We start from the raw sequence: 21039 nt of genomic DNA on the forward strand, positions 1-21039 counted from the left end.
TAACACAGTATTAGCTAAGAAAGGCTTATTGGCGCAAATCGAGAACCTAGTCGCAATAGTCAGGTAGGTAGAGGGCCCGATGCGCGACTCAGACCAGCTGGTAGGCTATTGCGGTATAGGTCTATTCTAATATCTTGATTGGCTACATCTATTCACTGTATACTCTAATGCAAATACAGTCCACCAGCGGGTCTAAGTTCTAAGATAACTTCCTACTGCCACTGAGACAAGGCAGTAACAGGCCGCACACCATCTTGTCTTAGTATGTACTGTGTACATGCGCTGCAGACTCGGAGTGTGGGGAAGGCTCTAATGTTTGGTTCACAGTTGAGTGGGCAAACCAATAGAAACAGTATTACGTACCTGATATTATAGCGCATGGCTGATACAGGATGCATCATGTCTGGAAAGGTTCGGCACTAGAACGACCTCATGGCAACTGAGGATTTGGTGAATTCAACGCTGATAGTCTACACTATGCCAAAGCTATTCCATAGTTATTCCTATCCCAAAATCCCGCTGTCTGTATCGTGTAACCAAGTGTCTCGATCTACCGATTAACTATTCGAATTGTCGCCATGCTGCTCGTATGTACAGTACATACAACGCTCGACTCTCCGTATGTGACAGTTCAGTTGGCAGCCCAATGACGTAACTAAAGAACATGCTGGCGTTAGGGGCTGAGATAAGATAGCGCTGCTAACGTCCTGAGATTATTGGTCGATTGGACAAGCCACTCCGTAAAACTATCGAGACCAACAGGGGGGCTGGGGAGCAACCACGCCTCTGTCGGGTATCCAATCTTTCCATGGAGGTACCTATGGCAGGCTGATATGCCGGTTGCCGACGAGCAGTTAGTGAGGTCTGTCTGCTAGCAACGGAGGCCGGCGGACGGGTAACGAGGCTAGCTTTTCCGCCTTCAGATCTTATGTAGATCCCCACGGGCCCACAGTACCGAATACAAATGGCATCAAGACAGCGGCCAGCTCCCAGGGGCGTCCAAGTGCGCTGATCCGTCACCCTCGTCATCTTCAGCGAGACGGTTGTTCTCAATCTCATCATCGTCAGTCCCACTCGCCACGCTTTCCTCCTCATTGTCGCCGCCATTCTCCCTCTCGACCAGCTCGAGCTCAGCCAGCAGCCGCTTTCGCTCCGCAACCACCAGCTCAAACCACTTGTCCTCTGCCGTGTGGGTCCTCTTCAGCTCCCTCTCGCGCGCCGCCAGCCTCTCGCCCTGGCGCTGCCGCATGGTCTCCATCAGCTCCTCCCGGACGGCCAGCTCCTCCTCGACCGCGTAGCGCATCCTCTGTAGCTCGTTGTCGCGCCACCTGCACCACATGCGCATGCGCTCGTCGTTCTTGGCCATGTACGCGCGCATCGCCTCGCGGGCAACCTGCTCACCGCCAGCCTTGTTGTCGCAGGCGGCGTTCAGAGCTTGCCGGTAGTCGGCCTCGAGCTGCTTCTCCCAGGCCAGGCGGGCGCGGTATTCGCGTTGCAGGTCCTCCTCGCAGCGCCGGATCTGCTCCACCGTCGACACCCGCAGCTGCGCACGCTCGTGGTCCTGTTGCGATGCGAGGCTGTTTCGCTCCCCGTCGTTTCGGCTCTGGCAACGCCGCAGGTCCTTTTCGTGCGCGCTCAGCAGGACCGCCCGCTGCGTGTTCTCAATCTCCACCAGCACGTCCAGCAGGCCATCGTACTTGGCCTCGAGCTCGACGAGCCGGGCCTCCTCGCGACGAGCGCGCTCCGCGGCCCGCCGACGGCGTCTCTCCTCGCGGCGCGCGACGGCCGCCGCCCTGGCCTCCTCCGCCTTGCGCTCCTCTTCGCGCTCGTACTCCTCAATCAGCCGCAGGGCGTTCTGCAGCCATTCATCCTCTGAGACCTTGGTGGCCTGGCGGGCGGCGCGACGCTCGGCGGCACGGCGCTTGATGTCTGCGAGCTCGTCCATGGAGCAGTGGCAACTGCGCCAGCGGGCGCCGCACACGTAGCAGAACTCGGCGCCGCACCGGCATGTCATGTGCTGGCAGGCCTCGCGGTGCTCGACCAGGATGCCGCAGTCGATGCAACGGCGCCAACCCTCCTCCTCGGCGAGACGCTCCACCAGTTGCCGGCCCGTGTCCCGGGGGCACTCGCCGCCGTCCGTCTCATGCGGCGGCTGCCGGCACATGACGCACATGGCGTGCCCCTTTTTGCACACGGCCGTCTGCCTGTCGCGGTTGACGCTGCGGATCCATTCGCCGCAGTCGGGGGAGCTGCAGTAAATGCGGTTCTCGGCCGGGATGGACATTTCCTCGTACGTGTCTCTGTACCGCCTCAAAAGGTCGCGGTTGACGTGCTTGGTGATGGTCCGGTAGGGTACCGGGTTGAGGCAGCATTTGGGCGGCCATTGCGCCTGGTTCTCGATGGCCGTCTGGATGAGCATCTGAAAGCAGTCCTTGCAGTATGTGTGACAGACGGTCTTGACGCCCTCTTTGGGTGTGAGGTCCTCGAAGCAGGAGACGCACGTCCTAAGGACTTTGTGAGCACCAGTCTTGAGAGCTTCGGAGAGAGGTGACTACTTACAACTCGTCTGATCCGGAGTCTGAAGTGGAGATTCCCAGCTTCGGATGGATATGCTTGTAGATGAACTGTGTGAAAACACTGGGCGCTTCTTCATCCTTTTGTGCCGCCCTTGATGATGCGCTTTGGTCCCTTGATGCCGCGGCCATGCTGGTCTCGCCCTTCGACTCCCCCTTCCTGTGAAACATGCGTCGCAGCCCGAACCGGGAGCGTCCTCCTGAGGGGAATTTGATCGTAGGCCCTCCGCCATGTCCGGATTCGATAGGAGTGACTTTGATATTGGGTATTGTTGAAGGGTGATTCTCTGTACTAGCCCTGCTGACCCCTTTCCCCTTTGCGTCCCGTGCCTCTGCCTCCGCTTCCGCCTGTCTCAGGGCATCAGCCTCCCGCTCTCTCTCCCGATTCCATTCTATCTCGGCTCGGAGCCGCGCTTCCTCCTCTGCCCTCTGCTTTTCGAGCCGTATTTGCTGTGTAACATTCTCCAGGGCAGATTCAACTATGTCCCTGATGGTCTCTGGTGTTGAATCGGGAAGTGGGGTAAGGACTGCTTCAGGAGGAGGGTAGGTCGATAGGTCTAGTTCTTCAGGGTCCTCCTCCTCCACTTCTTCATGACTGGCTTCCACCTCTGCGGCTTGATTTGCCCGACTTTGAAGAGTTTGCTGGGAGGAAGTTTCGTCGTGGTGCTCTAACGGTGGGTATGGGACATGGATGTCTATCTTGCTGTTGCTGTTGCTGTTGCTTGGCAAGGTTGGACTTGTCAGTGTAGCTGCTGGCAGCGCCGTCTTTTGTGCTTCTATCCGCTGGAAACTAGGCCCGCCTGGGACCGTGATTGTGGTTGTTGGGTCCGTCAGGGTCCGGAGGATTGTGGTCGTAGCCATGGCTAGGATGCGAAAGCAAAACCGCTGGATAAGGGAGAAAAAGGACGATGTCAGGGGTCCGAACAATGCTGGAAGATGAGAAGACAACCTTGACTATTGCAGTCGGTTACCTGGGTATTGCAAGACGCTCTAGAGCCCAAGACTGTGTATCTGGTCGCCTCGTTGGGAACCGTGTGATAAGGGGCCAACAGGGGGAACCAACGGAACAATGGACGGCGAGCAACAAGTTAGAAAATGCTAGACAAAACAATGCATGAAAGAAAGCAGACAAGAATATACAAGCCCTCCTCGCGTGCGTGCCTAATTCCTCTTTGCCATGATCAAATGACAAAAGCTCGCGCGTAGCCCCGAATCGGGCATTCTGTGCTTTTGAGCTGTCGCCATCGCATCGCTCAGCTGGAATGCTTGCCCTCACCGAGGCAGTTTCAGAAGCTCCTAAAAGGTAAGCATCGGCCCAAATATGCCTGCTAACTCCGCCGCCGTCTCAAGCGTCTTACACAGTCGTCAATGGCCCGGATCAGGTTGAATGAGCGGTCTCTGCCTACCGGAGGTAACCAGCTAACTTGTGACCGTTCAAGTTACTGACCATAGAGTCATGCTATTGCTCAGCAGCCTCTCCAACCAGCTCAGCCCACAGGCAGTGTTTGAGTGAGGTGGGCAGGGCCATGGTTGGCCTGCCCAGGTTAGCGTACTGTTTGAGGTGGCTGTGGAGGAAAGGTCATGAAACTGGCAAACAAGAAGAGCTGCAAGTTCCACGTGGATTTGGTAGCACACATGGGGCTGGTGACACGACCCACTCTCCCTAGTTAGCTTCTGGACCAGTTCTGGTAAGTGGTAACCCGCGCTGACCCAACTGGGATGAAATATACTGAGGTCAAGCAAGATGCATGATGAATACTGTAGTTTACATACCTGGAAGTTGTTCTTCTGGCAAATAATACCTAAGATATATGTGAATGGAACTCTTCTCTTATCGTCTCCCTTCAGTCGGTTTCTTCCGTTCAGCAGCTCAGGCACCTTGGTCAACGTTGTCTGTGCGTCACCATAAGCCCTCCGAGCGCGCGCTAATTACTACCTTTGTATCCGTAGAGCGGTAAGATCCACACACACTGTGTACTATATAATGCACGGAGGTATTGTACCGTACATACAGGCGGTACGGTATGTACAGTAGCATTACACTGGTGTATCAGCGCAATTCAGACTACACCAGCAACTGAGAGTAGAGAGTGCTACCCGAGAGTGACTGGTTAGAAGCTATGTAAACAGTTGTCAATTCTGCAACTTTCAAAGGGATTTGGCGATGGTGTTGTAGCTGAGCCCGTGATGATGGTGCCACTTGGTGGAGCCCTGGAGCCTGCCCCAGCACATTGTGGGGTGTGGGACTGGGCTGTGCCGAGGTTTTCATCGCGGGTCCATCACGATCCGCATCACGACCTGGATCGATGAGGTTCATCGCGCAATCAATTTCATCAGCCGGCCCCTAACCCCATGCCACTGGCAGCGGCGAAGCCAAATGCGTCTGTCAGGCCTTCAAAAGGAGGTTCTCGGCCTGTATCGGCAATGTCTTCGAGAATGCCGAAAGAAGCCCCAGGCAACCCGGCAGCATTTCCAAGTGTTTGCCAGGTAAGCACCGCTTTCTGTTAGTGTATCTCATCGACTTGTTCAGCGACCATCAACCAGTGAGCTGTGGTAACCGTAGAAGTGAAAACAGAAGTGAGTTCGACAAAAACATCAAGGTCGACAAGAGAGATTTTGCCGCCATTGAGTTCTTGCTGCGAAAAGGCCGCCGACAGCTAGAGATATACTCGTCGCCGGGTGTCAAGGACATCAGATGAGGGCCTGCTCACGCGACAGTTCAAACTGTCAATCTGTGCGTCCTAGTTTGCGATGAACCGACTAAAGAGCAGCACGCGCGGCATGTGCCGAGGACAGTGGGCCATATGGACTCCAGCTGCAGTGCCGAACTTTGGTCGGCGCGTCCTCCGGGTCCAGAATTCACCTGTGAGGGCTCAGACACGTCAACGACCGTGCTGGGAACAGCATATACTGAGACGTATAGGTGAATCACTCGAGTATCCTGGCTGGGCGACTGACTACGCATGCGCGCTGGCCAGAAACCGGCAGGCAAGGAGTCTCGCGCCGTGAAGGGGAGGATATGACATGAGTTTTCAGCATTCCCCTGGGATTAATGAAGCCAACAGAGTTCGCTCGAGACTCGGTTTATCAACCTGATTGTCTCCAAAAGGGAAAAGACAGAATAGTAATTAAATATCACTACGCGAGATTTCGAGTATCATCCTGGTCTACATGTCGCCAACGAAGTCAGATACGAAGTCCTCATCCCTGGGGAGATTGTGGCCATCACGCCACAGCTTACCCGGCCCGTCTATCCGCATCAAAGTCAATACCCTTACTCAAGCTTCGATAGCGCCGCACTATTTCTACGAACAGGCAAGCTGGATGCAAGTCATGGCTTCCAATTCGAACTACCTATGTCTCGTTTTATCTTGACCTCCCGCCCGTGAGCGAGGTGTGTTATTAGGGGACAAAGCGCCACAGTCTGGAAGTACCTCGACTGTGGAGAGCGTGGCCATGGAGGTTTGGTTTGATAATTGCGCGGGGAAGGGGGAGGGGGGTTTATACTGGTTCAAGAACGGCTGGGTTGGACTTGCTCCTTCCATGGGCATCCAGGTCGTAGGACAGCAAGACCAATCCACCTCTGCGTGAATGCTGCAACTCGCTAACCCAGGATCCCAACTCAACAGGAACATGAAAGCGGCCTAAGTATAGTCCACGGTTCATATCGTTTAACTGGGCAGTACTTTGGCCTTCGGACTGGGCACCTGGAACTTGAACCTCAAGCCACCCAACCCATCAAACTATACCTACCACCACATCTCACCCACAGTTTGAGTGTAAATACACGTTCCAGTTTCTCAGCAGCGAGCACTCACATAGGGCGAGCACAGATGGACGGATTGGCACCGGCACCTCTTCAAGTTCTTTCCCCGCAGTTCAGTGCAACGTCTTCACCCTATGTACTCGTTATCATGTTACCTTATGTAGACAGAACAGGGCATTTCCGTGCTTCGCCAGTCCCGCAGCGAACGGAAGAGGAGGACGTCGCACCTCGAAGCTCCTGGAGGAAGATGAATGGCTTGTCCCCCCCGTGCGAGCGTTGCCATTGCAGCGGGAATTGCGAACTATACGCTACATATAGAACATCGCATCAAGGTGCAGTGGAATAGCGAGTACATAGCGATGTAAACTCGGTATTACTGTGGATTCCACAATGCAGGCTGTCATGTAAGTAATAGATAGGTAGGGGTGTGGCATGGCGACGTGGAAGCGGAGGTGTAGCTGATTAGCCCATCGACATTGGTCTGCCAGGAGGTGATGGCATGTCGGAGTTAAGGTGCCTTGCATAGTGCAGTAAGACGGCCGCCTCTGTATGCAATAAATTATCTCGAGCTTCCCCATCCAGCGGTCCGTAAGCCATGCGTAGCAATTCAGCGGGTTGAAGCGGACGTGCTTGTGGTTCGGTTCGAGTTGTAGACTCGGCAGGCCTGCGGCAGAACTCTGCCGCCCGACGGAGAGTGTTTCTATTCGGTGCTGATGCTTATCGCCCAACAGAACTCAAGGATCTTGCCTCACTTCTTTTTCTATGTATGTTCTTGTAGATACTGTTAAGTCATGTGTTAGTCCCTTTCAGATCTGGATCGTGGCCTAAGTGCCATCATGTGCCCGCCGTCTGATACCTTACGTTAGACTACATGAACGGGCCAGGGCACTTCAGTTAGTCCTAAGTGCCGCCGCAGCTTCCGTCTAGAGTACCTGTCTGGCTCATTCCGTCTCATCACCGAGACAGCGGGATCGGACACGGCATCCGATATGCGCGCCTGCCCCGCTCGGATCGATGCCAATTGCCAAATGTATCCGTATTCCTATGTGAATTACTTGTATTCGACTGAACGGGGATCCGTTAGAAAATAGAATAAATCGTGTGATCTGTATAGTACGCGCGGGACGGACCGGGGTTGTCAAGGCGGAACAAGTACTGCAGTGAATCACATAGTGTCGAGGGGATGAAGGCCATAAGAGCCATCTCAGCCTGGCGCTGGATGCAGTAGATGAGATGATGAAGCGCAATAATTGCATCCATGCCGAGTAATTTTTCTGGTAAGCGGTACAGAAACGCTGGGTGTGCCCCTTCCTTGATCCTTATTAGGGGAACCCCAAAGTCCCGTCTTTGACAGCGGTTCTTTCCTAAGGTGAAAGCCCACTCTCACCGAGGATAAATGCATCGCCATCGAATCATCGATACCCATGAGATGATCATCTTCTAGCGCGATCCGAGCCCGAGGTACGTCTTTCACCAGGGTATAATAGAATAGATTGCTCCAAATTAAAAAACCAGAATCGAAAAAAACCGCTTTGCAACCCTCGATAAATTACACCGCGAATCCGGCCGTCCTTTTCTTGCACCTGTCTTCTTCCAAGCGAGGGCCATCCCGTCCCAGTCTGATATGTACACTATTTCCGTCGATTGGTTGGGGCAAAGGGTGGGAGACACGGGACATGGGAATACACAAATTGTTCCCAGGGGCCAGGTAACCGAAGAAAGCAACCCTTGTTCTGACCACCCCCCATCTTCGGTCCCGCCCAGGATGGGAGATACCTATGCTGCATGGGCAGATGAATTTGGCCGAGGCAGCTGCTGTCGGGCTTTCTCGCTGGAAGGGTAGGTGTATACAGGCAAAATTATGTAAACGGGATTGGATTTTCTACCCAATGAACCAAGCAACTTGCTGCTTCCCAAGAACTAAGAACCCAAGCCCAACGCAACACGTACATGTGGCCGCCCCCAACGACGTAAAAGAGTCAAGACGCTGGAAGTGACAGTGTTCAAGCATCCTCCTTGGTAAGCTGTACCTCCTTCTCGACCTGGTGGATGTCGACGTGGGCGACTTCGGCCTGGTCTCCGTCGATGATCTTGGCGAGCTCCTCGAGCGTGGGACCCTTGGTCTCGACGTACATGAAGTAAACGAAGCAAAGTTCGAGGAAGATCCAGCACTGTAGTTGTCAAGGCAATGGGTTAGCTCTTTGCTCGGAATATGGGAAGAATGCTTTCTGGGGTTTCGTACAGTGTAGATGAGGTAGAGCTTCCATGTCGTGTTTCCCTGATCCTCAAAGTACTTGAAGGCGACCGGGTTGGCATAGGTGTTGAGCGTCAGGGCGACCTGGATCGAGATGTTCATAATCATGAGACCCTTGGCACGGAGCTTGTAGGGAAGAATCTCGACGGCGTAGCCGACCAGAAGACCGGACCAGGCAAGCGAGTACATGAAACCGAACACCCAAATGAAGAAGATCATGGCCTGGCCAGAGCCGGGGGACCTGTACGTGTCATAGAGAGCCGAGCAGAGCGTCCAGAAGATAAATGTGCCGAACATACCGCCGGTCGAGGCGAGGAACATGGGACGACGGCCAACCTTGTCGACCAGGAGAGCCATGGAAATGGAAACGATGAGGGCAAGGCATGTCTGACCTGCCGCCAGACCAAGCTGGGGAGTCGACTCTGAAACGCCGGCCGATGTGTAGAGCTTGGCAGAGTAGTTGGAAATAATGGCGTTGCCCGACCACTGCGAGAAGATACCCAGAGACAGGAGGACAGCGAACCGGTAGCGGTTGCCCTTGGTGCGGAAAAAGTCGAGGTAGCTGCTGTTCTTCTTGTTCTCGAACTCAAGCCGAATTGTCTCCTTGATCTCGAGAAACTCGAACTGGACAGTGGGGTGATTCTCGTTGCCGTTGGCGTGGTATTTGGCAAGGATGTGCAGAGCCTTGTCATGCTTGTCCTTGGCCATCAGGAAACGCGGCGACTCGGGCACCCAGTAGATGAAGGCAAGCTGAACAACGGAGGGCAGCGCCTGCAGCAGCGCGGGGATACGCCAGGACCACTCAGTCGGGACGAAGTTGGTGCCGAAGGCAAGCCACGAAACGACTGCATGACTGTTAGCAAACCCAACTTTCTCGATTGGCCGTCAAGAGCCTCTCTGGTTGAGTCGAGTTACTTACTCAGAGCACCCACGTTCCAGAGACAGTTGTAGACGGTGGTGAGACGCGCACGGTGCTGAGGGTGGCACAACTCAGTGAGAAGCATTGGCGAAGAGATCTGAGCCAGACTGTTGCCGAAGCCGAGCATGACACGGCCGCCCATGAAAGCTAGACTAATCGTCAGCCCGTTCCCATGCTGCAATATCCATGTCACTAAAGTATAGACGACGTACTGGCCAAGTTCTGGCAACTTCCCTGGAGGATGGCGCCGACAATCATGATGACACAGCCAATGGCAATAGGAACCTTTCGGCCCAGGTTGTCGGCCAAGATGGGACTGCGCCGGGGAAATTCTGTCAGCTTACAGAACGAGCGGCTCCCCCATCCGTTTTTGCTGCACTTACACAATGGGGATGGAAACCAAGCTGCCAATCTGGTAAAGAGCACCAAGCAGACCCAGGATGTGGTCTTCAGGGTTGTTGAAGTAGGTCTTCCATTGGACCATGGCCTGAAGAGAGTTGAAAAGCATGCTGTTCACCAAAAAAGGAGGGTCGAGTTAGCATTGTAGACGCGTCGAGGCGGTTCCCCATGGGTATAAGGTGACTGAGGCGCTTACCCATCGTAACCAGTCGTGGCAGACGCAATGCAGAGAACGAATGCGTAAAAGTAGAGCTGGCGAAGACCGGCATCCTTCGTCCAGTCTACCCTCTCGAACTTGGGGGCCTCCTCCTGGGCAGCCACCGTCGCCTCGGCCAGAGGCTTCTTCTTGTCGAAGATGCCCATGTTGAACGCACTTCTTGGGGGGTATCTCGAGATTGACGATCGGCTGGGCTGCGGGTTACGGGCAGCGTTTCAATGGCAGTCAACCGAGATGCTAGCGATGCGGTTGATCCGTCTCCTTGGACCCGGATAGCAGGGACTGACGAGAAGACAGAAGAGAAGAAGGTCTGAGACCATGAGGGGTTACATGGCTTATAAGGACGTGGTATGAACCTACAAAAACGACTCTGGGGTCTGGGGGAGGGTCCAAGACGGAGTGACGGACAATCGGACCGGCCAGGCGTCCAGGGATGGCCCATTGGGGTGAGGAGTAGCGTGATGGGCATGGATGCGCCCTAGCCAACTGCAGAGAAGCTTAACCCATCTCTACGCTTCCGAAAACCACCACAGGTATTGTACATGGCTACCCTCGTATATCGCGTACCCTACCTGTCGTGCATGTACACGTAGGATGGGCCGCCACATCTGCAAATAGTCAAGTACCTAACCTACGGATCCAGAGCCAAGTCCTTTAGGTACCCCTGGGATGGCCTGCTTGCTGCAAGGAGTGTACTTGTACGTACACTACATGACAGAGGTGGATATGGTTGGGACGGGGCACGCGGCAGCAGATTGTCAATGGCAGTCCTCGCCGACTGTGGACCGTCTCCCATGGGTTAGAGGCTAATATCACCCATAAGAGCGACTGTTCGGAGCATAAGGCGCCCAGACACTGACAGCTTCACCGGTGTAATAGATCCTTAACAAACACGGAGGAATCGCAGTGAACTGGCCCGCGTCTTCCCTCGCGTTCAAGTGTTCCATGCCCAACAGATCGGTGGCATCTGGGGAAGGGCTGGAATGGTGACGATCGCCAAAGCCTTTCTCCAAACTTCCCCAACTTTGGCCATCTCCAGTTCTCCACACCAGGATGGTCCCGTCGCCCCATGGGCTCCCACAGAAAATTTCCCCTTGCCGAGTCTTGGCGCATATGGCCCTCCAGGGACGGGTCCAGCCACCGGTGAGTTCGTGACTGTTGTGTGGACTGCGATTGACCGGACCGGTTTTCGCGTGGGCTCCCTGTCAGCGCCCAGTCAAGCGAGCGGCTGGAGCGAATGAGACGAGCCCAGCGGTGCCACCTGCAGCCAACAATGCGCCGCTCGGCGCGGGCGGACCGACGTTGAGATCTATCAATGGAGTAAACTACCTCGTGTAGTGTAGTCAAACCACTTGTTCGAGACGGTCTTGCTGCATTCAGATCATCTTGATCCAAAGTGGTTTGCCCGCAGTCGACTTCTTGGAGGATGGCGTCCGGAGACGGTGTACGTACAGGCTTTTGCATCATGTCTCTGTTGCAAGGGACTCGATCTGTGCTGTACCTAGTAGTGTAACCACGGAGCACATGGTGGAGGTGCGTTCTCTATTAGGCAGGAATGGTAGGCGTATGGATCCTAGTCCTGGTCTCGTCCAAGGGGGTGCAATTGTGGCAACTTCGTGGTCGTATGAAGCATATACCTAGTACAGAGGTACGCAGTAGCGTTTGCATTATGCTATGCAGAACAATATGTTACCACTCTGGCAGGCTTCGCTTCGCTAGGCAAAGACTGGGCGTGACCGGATAACACTGGAATCCCAAGAGTATGGCTTCAAAACGAGGATTTGGAACTGAAAAACAGCCAGGACGCCAATAGGACTTGGCTTCAGCCGCGAGGAGTCGCTGACATGCAAGTCTAAGCCAGTGGGTCGATGAGCCACTGCGAAGCCGTGATTGGTCAGTAGGAATCTTCCCCGTGAATCCGGGCCACCTTGGTCGGCGTCTGGCCCGTGTAGGGTAACGAACTGGGCGGGTTGTCGCGCGACGTCTTCCCTGGGCTTCGAGAAGGGTTAGCTGAGCCGTTGGGGCTCTCCGGTTCAGAGGAGTCAACTGGAGTCAGCAAGCGTAGCGTGGACGCGCTTGCGGAGAAAGGAGAAAACCGTCCCGCAGCGCTTTGTCTTGCCACTTCGCGGCTCCTTGGCCGCAAACGCTTTCAAGGCTTGGGACTCGAGGGAGTCCACTATATTACCCGCCTTGGCGCTTATTTAGCCTAAAAAGCCCGGCTCTTGAGGTGACGGCGACCTGGGTCCTGCCTTACTACCGCTCAGGTCATCCTCGCACCTCAAGCCAGCTGATCTGATGAAGGTGTGAAAGCCACTGCTGCCAGGTCTTAGCCGCTCCATCAGAATTCAGAAGTGCCCGGGAAGAGGTCCGATCTTGACATCCGATGGGCAAAGGGCAAAGAATCGGGCTCCAACGTAATAATCTCCGTACACTGGTTCGGTTCGCTTGCCGGCACCACTGCTGCGGCTGAATGTCCTTGGGGACAAATCCCGGCTGCCATCGCATCCTCAGCCCGACTCCATCGTCGAGTTGTTGGGATAGGGTGCAAATGTAATCGGTCTCTCAGCAGCGTGGTCCTCGGGTTTCCGGCAGATAGGTATATAGAAGTACATCACGTACAGCCGTAAGCTTTGGCCGGGACCGGAAGCCCAGCTGCATACGGAGTACCCGACCCGCTGCCGCCGAGTCCAGATGCACCCGAGGCCCACGGCCAAAATTGAAGTTCGTCTTCCGCATCCCTGGAAGACAAAAAGAAAGCATACTGTGGTGATCCGTCTCCTATGTGGTGTGGTCCCGTCCCCTATTCCCTAGGCTCGCCGCGCGAGATGGCATGGTGGGTAACCACTATCGGTTGGCTGTACGCAAACGTAAAGGTCCTGAGAGGATTAAAATGGAGGATGTCCGCATGGCTCTGAATGCTAGTTGACCTGGGGACGTTGCGTTGCATCGCTGGACAGCACTAGGTAGTGGAGGGTATCAGGCAAACCAAATATCAAGCATGTTGCAGCCTACCTATCCGAGAAGCAAGAGGCAGGACTATCTGACCATCAGAGAGCCAACCTGGAAGAATGCAACTGCAGTTGGTAAATAGTGGCCTTTCAGGCAGCGTGTCTTCAGGGGGTTTCCTTTCTGCTTGTGGAATGCTTGAGAGTCGGCTACTACCCAGACTACTGTCTGAGAAACTCCACTTTCAGGTGGACAAGAACTCCAACAACAGACGTGATAATTGCTAGCATTCAGATGGGTTCGGTTGAAGAAGGTTGAGATGAGACTTACTAACTCGTACATAGTAACCTCCTGGAAGCGAAGTCCAGGCAATCATTAATTAACCGGTGCAAGTGGCCAGGGGAAGGGGCGATCCGCCTGTCCGAAGTGCTTCTGTGCTTCTGTAGGTATGTAAGGTACTGTACCTTAACTCTGGTTTTGAATACCTACCAGTTCCGAGTCGGCATCTGCGTACACTAATTACTGCGAATTTATTCAAGGTTTCTTAGGTATTCGTAGTGCTCGATCAGTTTATTTTGGATATTAATCGAGATAATCTTGGACTCCAGCCAGGCCGACTACCAGCTACCCCTCTACTTAAAGTACATAGCTCCCGTACCTTGCCAGAGATGGGGTCAAGTGCAGAAATCTGGCCAATGGAAGGAGACCTCAGCCGTGCACGATCCACCTTTCACGTGGGTTCGCATGCAACCACTCAATCCAAGCGCGTCTTGCGCGTCTCCAATTTCTTGGAGAGCAGGAGATGGAGCGCGTCTTACCGAGACTTGACATTGGCTGACATCACCACCATCCGCCGACTGTGCGACCTATCCACCATTCAACTATGGCTGGATCCTCCAAACCCCCCGAGAAGAAACAGGCATCCCTCAGAAGCTTCTTTACGCCCAAAGCCACAACCAATGGACCGGCACAGAAGCCCACTCAAGCTGCTGTTGAGACATCGCCTACAAGTCCCATCGTTGATCCGCCGCGAAAACGTCCGCTGCACGAGAACGCCGATTTTGGTAATGAGAAGTCTGGCCGGTTAACAAAGCGTGTCAAGCCGATTGTTGAGGGAGATTACTCGGAACATCTGTCCAAGCCTCGCGCCAAGGCGTCGTCGTCCGAGGCTCCTGTCGCCGAAAGCCCCGGTGTACGCTCCCGGACTGAGCGTTACGCTTATGTGGCGTCTTCCTCAAACTTGGATTCGTCTTGCCCGGGCGAGGATGACGATGGCGACGACCTAGCTGCAAAACGAAGAAAAGAGGAGCTGCACAGGAAATTTGTAAAGAAACTGGGCCATCCCGATAGCTTGTCCATGCTCAGACGACGAAATTTCCAGGCCGATAGCGAGACTCCGGGCCTGGAGGGCGAGGATGATGAAGGGGCCGCCGGAGAAGCTGAAGAGGATGAAGCGACTCCGCCAGCAAAGACCAAGAAGAAGGGTGCCAAGACGGGAAAGCTCACTCCAATGGAGATCCAATTCCTCGACATCAAGAGGAAGCACATGGACACCATCTTGATCGTTGAAGTCGGATACAAGTTTAGGTTCTTCGGTGAGGATGCGCGTATTGCCGCCAGAGAACTGAGCATTGTCTGCATACCCGGCAAGTTCAGATATGACGAGCGTATGCCGATCCCATCCCTTAGAAGCAGTTCGCTCCTGCTAACCACCATACAGATCCCTCAGAAGCGCACCTTGACCGGTTTGCCTCCGCAAGCATCCCCGTGCATCGTTTGAATGTCCATGCCAAACGTCTTGTAGCCGCGGGTCACAAAGTGGGTGTGGTGCGCCAGATCGAGACGGCTGCGCTCAAAAAAGCCGGCGACAATCGGAATGCGCCCTTTGTCAGGAAGCTCACCAATGTCTACACCAAGGGCACCTACATCGATGAAGCCGGAGAACTAGACCAGCCTGCCGAAGCCACTGGCGCACCCGCTGGCGGTTATTTGCTCTGTCTGACGGAATCCTCTGCCAAAGGCGCAGGAACAGACGAGAAGGTTGATGTTGGAATTGTTGCCGTGCAACCTGCAACAGGAGACATTATATACGACGATTTCGAGGACGGCTTCATGAGACGCGAGATTGAGACCCGATTGCTTCACATCTCCCCTTGCGAATTCCTCATTGTCGGAGAACTCTCCAAGGCGACAGATAAGCTCATACAGCACCTCTCCGGCAGTAGCACAAATGTCTTTGGTGACAGGAGTCGTGTGGAACGCGTTCCCAAGGGTAAGACGATGGCTGCGGAGGCCTACTCACACGTAACCCAATTTTATGCCGGGAAAGCCAAAAGCAACGACGAACGTTCGGCGGCCCTCCTTGACAAAGTCTTGAAGCTGCCCGAGCCAGTCACCATCTGTCTGTCGGCCATGATCACCCACCTGACCGAGTACGGCCTGGAGCACATATTTGATCTCACCAAATACTTCCAGTCCTTTAGCTCCCGGCAGCACATGCTGATCAACGGGACTACCCTAGAGAGCCTGGAGGTATACAGAAACGCAACAGACCACTCTGAGAGAGGAAGCCTGCTGTGGGCTCTGGACAAGACCCGGTCTCGCCCCGGTCGAAGACTGCTAAGGAAATGGATAGGCCGTCCGTTACTGGACCGGGACCGATTGGAGGAGCGCGTCTCCGCTGTTGAGGAACTGCTCGAGAATCAATCTACGGTCAAGGTTGACAAACTGGTTGGTATACTCAATTCCACCAAAACGGATCTTGAGCGAAGCCTTATCCGTATCTACTATGGGAAGTGCACTCGGGCCGAGCTCCTCTCGACGCTGCAGACGCTCCAAAGAATTTCTATAGAATTCTCAAGGGTGAAGACGCCAGCAGACACCGGCTTTAAATCACCCCTTATCAGTGAGGCAATCTGCTCGCTGCCAGCCATCGGCAACATCGTAACCTCATACCTCGACAAGATCAATGCAGAGGCGGCGAGGAAAGACGACAAGTACGCCTTCTTCCGTGATGAGGAAGAGACGGAAGACATTACAAACCACAAGCTCGGCATTGCCGCTGTTGAGGCCGACCTAGATGCCCATCGCAAAGACGCCGCCACAAAATTGTCCATGAAAACGCCCGTCTCCTACGTCACCGTGGCTGGTATTGAGTACCTAATTGAAGTCTCGAACACCGACCTCAAGCGGGTCCCGGCGTCGTGGGCGAAAATAAGCGGCACGAAGAAGGTCTCGCGCTTCCATACCCCGGAGGTGATGCGCCTGATCAATGAGCGCGATCAGCACAAGGAAGCCCTTGCTGCCGCCTGCGATGCCGCTTTTGCTTCCCTGCTCCAGTCCATCTCGGCGAACTACCAACCCCTTCGCGACGCAGTCGCATCGCTTGCTACGCTCGACTGCCTTCTGTCCTTCGCGGAAGTCGCTTCTCTCCCCGGCTACACCAAACCAACCTTTCTCCCATCGCTCTCAACACCCCCCACAATCTCAATCACCGAAGGCCGCCACCCAATTGCCGAACACACCCTGCCAAACGGCTACATCCCTTTCACCACCTCCCTTTCATCTCCATCACCCTTGGCCCAACTGATAACCGGTCCCAACATGGGCGGCAAATCCAGCTACGTCCGTGCTGTGGCGCTGCTGGTTCTCCTCGCTCAGATCGGATCCTTCGTGCCGGCCACGGCCATGTCCCTGACGCTAGTCGACGCAATCTACACGCGCATGGGAGCGCGCGACAACCTGTTCGCCGGTGAGAGCACCTTCATGGTGGAGGTCTCGGAGACGGCCGCAATCCTGCGCTCCGCCACACCGCGCTCCCTCGTCGTGCTCGACGAGCTCGGCCGCGGCACGAGCACCCACGACGGCGCCGCCATCGCCCACGCGGTGCTCGACTACGTCGTCCGCGAGACCCGCTGCCTGACCCTCTTCATCACCCACTATCAGAGCCTCGCGCGGGTCGCCCAGGGCCTGGGCGACGGGCGCGTGCGCTGCGTGCATATGCGCTTCACTACCACCTCCTCTTCTTCCAAGGCAAGGGCAGATGAACAAGAGACGACAGCAGCCGACGAGGAAATCACCTTCCTATACGAGGTCGCCGAGGGGGTGGCACACAGGTCTTACGGGCTCAACGTGGCGCGGCTGGCGCGCATCCCGCGCCGCGTGCTCGACGTGGCGGCGCACAAGTCGCTCGAGATGGAAGAGGGCGTCAAGGTGCGCCGGCTGCGTGGCGCGGCAAGGCTGCTTTGCGACGTTCTGACAGCGGCGGCTGGCGGCGATGAGGCCAAGCCGTCACCGGCCTCGTCGTCGCCGGCGGATCAGCAGCTGGATCATCTGATCTCAAGTATTGAGCAGTTGTGAGCAGTATGTAATTTTCCTGGTATCAAGGCTTCGCATGAGAATAGGGAGAATCGGGAGGCGCAAAGGTTATATGGTCGTGTATCAATATTATCCCTGAGGCTGGCTAGCACAAGAAAGCACTTCTACACGGTTAGTCATCTCAGCAGAAGGGTGTTAGTAAGGTGACACGGTTTGCTGTTTTGCTTGCTCTGTTCAACAGCTTGCTGGTTACACCGTCATCTGCGGAGCTAATATGGAGAACTACCTGATTTACTTGTCCTCACCAGTATCTGGCATGCACTGTATCCAGCTGCGATGCTAAACCGGCCCCTCGGATGCAGCCATCCTAGACCACGCTTAAATGTACGAAATCTATCCATTCAACAAACACAACACGCCTGGTTGCCTGTGAAGCCTTCCTTGAGGTGAGAGTAGGTATGTCAGTCAAGTCTATAGCAAGCTATCGACCCAGTCTCCATGCTAAATACAACCAAGTAACGGATGACTTTCCCCTGCAGTCCTTGCTAATATCTAGAAGATGGGGTTAATGGATCAAAAGGAAAAAGAAAAGGAAAGACAAAAAAGGGGGCAAGCCCATGCTCTCTAGCTTCGGTAGCGAGCCTTCCAGCGGCACACGAGGCTTCCAACGGGCCCAGACCTTGCAACGATGATGGAGACGGGTCGCAATAGCAAGTGATGCGGCCTATATGTAATCGGGAACCTATAAATCTTGAAGTCAGCATAAGGTCTCTGAATGGCCGTCCTGTTTGTAACAAGACTTACGAGTCTCTCGCTGGAACCATTCGATTTCAAGCGGATTGCGGAGCACAAATGGATTGTTCATTCCATTCTTAGGGTCTGGAGTTCTCGACGTAAAGCAGAAGCTCCAGACAAAATTGTCATGCCGAGCTCATCGTGAGCCTTCCAACGGCCAACCCTTTAGAGCTCGAAATCGTCATCACCGCGGTCGTGGGCCGAGTCCGTACCATAGGATGCGCCGAAAGGGTTGAAATGCATGCTGCCCAGGTTCATTGCGTTACTATGGATGGGATAACCGTAAGGATTGAAAAATCCGTTTCTATTCTGAGCGCAAAGCGGGTTGGCGTTTCCGCCGCCCATTGCATGCTGATGTTGGAAATAGTGGCTAGCCGGGATCGGAGGCTGGTGTGCGAATGAGACTCCTGTGGTCTCTCTCGTAGGGAAGAATGACGTAGACTTGACAGCCTTCGGTGTTGACGACGCCATGGACAGGTTCGGATTCCGAGACTGGAGAGCTGAAGGCCGTCCAAGGTTGAAACTGAATGATGTCAGGAACGAACAACGGTAACAGAAGGAAGTGGCTTCAAACCTGGCTTTCTCCTGAGCCGTCTCTGCCCAACCTACAGGCTATCAGTTTCAAACACATTTCCATGTTCAAGAGGTTTTCATACCGAGGTGAGGATTCGGAGGATCACGGAAGATGTCGTGGGAATCAACGGAATTCTGCGTCTGGATGCTGTCATCGATGTCGACTTGCTCAGAAAGATCATCTTCCGTATGAACCTTCTGCTGGCGCAGCTCATTCCTCCGCGTAATTCTGGCTGAGGACCGTGTCTGGCGTTGTTGCGCCGGGGCCGCCGCGGATCGACGGCGTCTTTTAGGCCTGACGGCGTCGGGCTCTTCCTGAGGCTCCAATGTGCGGTCCTGGAAGGACAAATGATGTCAGAACGGAACATACGAATTCGAATAGGAAAGGCATGGGGCCTGCAAGGGGACGACGAACAGGGCTTCCCTCAATTGAAGGAGTAGCGTAGATATCGCGACTGCGTTGGAACTCGCCAATCTCTGTCCAGACACACTCAGTTGGTTCGATGCCAGACGATATCTCTTCCATCTGTTTCAGGACAGAATCATCCTTCCGTTGATTGCGCCTCTTTTTCTGATCCTCGTCCGCGGCGTCGAACAGACCCATGCCCGGATATCTGATACCCTTCAGTTTGCTGGTGTCATTTTCGTTTTCGTCTTCGGGAGGATCGGTTACTTCAGAAGGCAAGCTAGTTAGCTCAGACGCAGGGGCGCTCTCCGCGGTCTCGGCCTCGGAAGGCAATCGCCCGTAATGCAGATGCAACGGGTTCTCATGTGGGTTGGGAGATGAAGCGTCCGACCGAGATCGCTTCAAATTCGGGGTCTGATAGCTTGAGTCATCCAAGTATCCTTGGCGCCCGTTGTATGATGGGATTGAAGCTGGGGGCCATGGAGCTAACATAAGAGGCGGTTCGGATGGCTCAAAATTGTCTTCGGGTTCCGCCTTAATTGAGTCGTCCTGTTTTCCGTCCGCACTGGTTTCTCGCTTGATACCCTGTGCGATCTTCAGTTCAGTACACGTCCTCAGTGCTAGATGGTTCATGGCTATAACTCACAGCTGTGGTTGCAGACCGGCCTCTTCTGCCTGACTTCTTTTGGTCCTTTGCAATTATGCGCTCGGCGAGAAGACTATCAATGTCGTACCGGTGGTACCAGTCATTGTACTGGCGAAAATTCTCATAGGCTTCTCTATCGTTCTTTGACCTCAACTCAACCTTGAACTTGTGGGACAGATGACTTTTGGAAGCCATGTGGGTGAGAAGGTGAGACAGGTCAGAAAAATTGGGCTTCGTCGGGCACAGGGTGCATCGAAGAGGGATAGGGCTTTGATCGCCTTTCGCGACCAATTCCATTGGGGTAACTGCAGCCATAATCTGGCAGGCAGAGTCAACATTGCGACCGTGACTGATAGAGCAACGATCATTGCGTCAGTGCCGATGGACTGAAACTCACGGATGAGAGGCCGGATGCTTGGGCAATCAATAGGCCTTATGAATCAAATGCTTCCGAGAAAGGATAAGGCTGACTGCAGGAGCGGATTGATGCCACTGGGGAGGTGTAAGACTGAGAAGGGCAGGAGAGACTTAGAATCCAGGTACAAGAGGATCTGGTGTTTTGGATGCCTTGACCGTCGCAGGAGGCAATGAGATGCTGATGGCTCGAGATACTAGAATTCCGAAACCTGCATGACAGTCCGGAACTCTATCTTGCATGGATTGACAACGAGACCAAATGAATGCCTCATACCAAGAGTGACGGACGCGTCGTCACTGGGATTCTCACGAAGGCACGGTACTGAAGACCACCCTCGAGGACCACAGTGATGCAGGCGCACCGTTCGTCTGAAATTTGCCACGCGGGAAGAGGAAGCGACGATAGGAAAAGAAATGATGAGAGGGAAAAAGGCGATGAAAATGAGAAGGGACGACAGGCCACGCGTGGCAGCGTGGTTGATGGGACGGAGGAAGCAAGAACGACCAACTTTGGAGGTATTTGAAAATTCGTTTTGCTGTGTGCCACTAGCATCAAACCATGACTTGATGGAAGGTTTGGTGCCTGGACCAGAACTTGGTTAGAAACCTGGAGAAGGAAGGAGCTGCCGCACCTTGCTCATTATGTGGGCATATGATAGAAAGAGCAAAGCAAGAAAAACGAGGGGCAACGGAAAGGCTTGGAATAGCACCAATCATGAGATGGTAGTCTTAGATATCATCTTCTACCTCTTAGATCTGCCGTGAACTCCAGAACAAGGCGTACTAGCCATGCACAGACAGAGAGAAGAGA

The 21039-nt window shown here is 54.4% G+C and overlaps 7 protein-coding genes across 7 annotated transcripts; 3 read left to right on the forward strand and 4 right to left on the reverse strand.

The window, feature by feature from the left end:
- Positions 1-970: 970 nt before the first annotated feature.
- Positions 971-3434, reverse strand: N656DRAFT_765439 (uncharacterized protein; the record flags this gene model as incomplete). The annotated part of the gene is made up of 2 exons (XM_064813407.1): positions 971-2504; positions 2560-3434. 2 exons carry the CDS (start codon positions 3432-3434, stop codon positions 971-973), a joined length of 2409 nt encoding a protein of 802 aa, XP_064674050.1.
- A 929-nt stretch (positions 3435-4363) lies between these two features.
- Positions 4364-5247, reverse strand: N656DRAFT_774756 (uncharacterized protein). Its single transcript, XM_064814334.1, has one exon. It carries the CDS (start codon positions 4888-4890, stop codon positions 4639-4641), a length of 252 nt encoding a protein of 83 aa, XP_064674051.1. The 5' UTR covers positions 4891-5247; the 3' UTR covers positions 4364-4638.
- N656DRAFT_786836 (uncharacterized protein) lies at positions 4951-5272 on the forward strand (the record flags this gene model as incomplete). The annotated part of the gene is made up of 2 exons (XM_064816559.1): positions 4951-5060; positions 5149-5272. 2 exons carry the CDS (start codon positions 4951-4953, stop codon positions 5270-5272), a joined length of 234 nt encoding a protein of 77 aa, XP_064674052.1.
- Positions 5273-5947: 675 nt separating this feature from the next.
- N656DRAFT_253692 (uncharacterized protein) lies at positions 5948-6983 on the forward strand. Its single transcript, XM_064809011.1, has 2 exons — positions 5948-6131; positions 6203-6983. Exons 1-2 carry the CDS (start codon positions 6030-6032, stop codon positions 6683-6685), a joined length of 585 nt encoding a protein of 194 aa, XP_064674053.1. The 5' UTR covers positions 5948-6029; the 3' UTR covers positions 6686-6983.
- A 1359-nt stretch (positions 6984-8342) lies between these two features.
- On the reverse strand, positions 8343-10274 carry N656DRAFT_700622 (general substrate transporter; the record flags this gene model as incomplete). Its single annotated transcript, XM_064810881.1, has 6 exons — positions 8343-8510; positions 8582-9438; positions 9513-9659; positions 9725-9828; positions 9896-10021; positions 10108-10274. The coding sequence occupies 6 exons, from the start codon at positions 10272-10274 to the stop codon at positions 8343-8345; spliced, it is 1569 nt and encodes a 522-aa protein (XP_064674054.1).
- Positions 10275-13957: 3683 nt separating this feature from the next.
- On the forward strand, positions 13958-17433 carry N656DRAFT_702069 (uncharacterized protein; the record flags this gene model as incomplete). The annotated part of the gene is made up of 2 exons (XM_064810993.1): positions 13958-14741; positions 14795-17433. The coding sequence occupies 2 exons, from the start codon at positions 13958-13960 to the stop codon at positions 17431-17433; spliced, it is 3423 nt and encodes a 1140-aa protein (XP_064674055.1).
- Positions 17434-18124: 691 nt separating this feature from the next.
- On the reverse strand, positions 18125-20350 carry N656DRAFT_254193 (uncharacterized protein). Its single transcript, XM_064809012.1, has 7 exons — positions 20209-20350; positions 19812-20129; positions 19175-19750; positions 18843-19095; positions 18761-18791; positions 18196-18709; positions 18125-18133 (listed from the first exon to the last, which is right to left on the reverse strand). Exons 2-6 carry the CDS (start codon positions 20124-20126, stop codon positions 18352-18354), a joined length of 1533 nt encoding a protein of 510 aa, XP_064674056.1. The 5' UTR covers positions 20127-20129; positions 20209-20350; the 3' UTR covers positions 18125-18133; positions 18196-18351.
- Positions 20351-21039: the final 689 nt, after the last annotated feature.

This window comes from Canariomyces notabilis (genome assembly GCF_033297395.1).
Source record: "Canariomyces notabilis strain CBS 508.74 unplaced genomic scaffold N656scaffold_2, whole genome shotgun sequence".
NCBI lineage: Eukaryota > Fungi > Ascomycota > Sordariomycetes > Sordariales > Chaetomiaceae > Canariomyces > Canariomyces notabilis.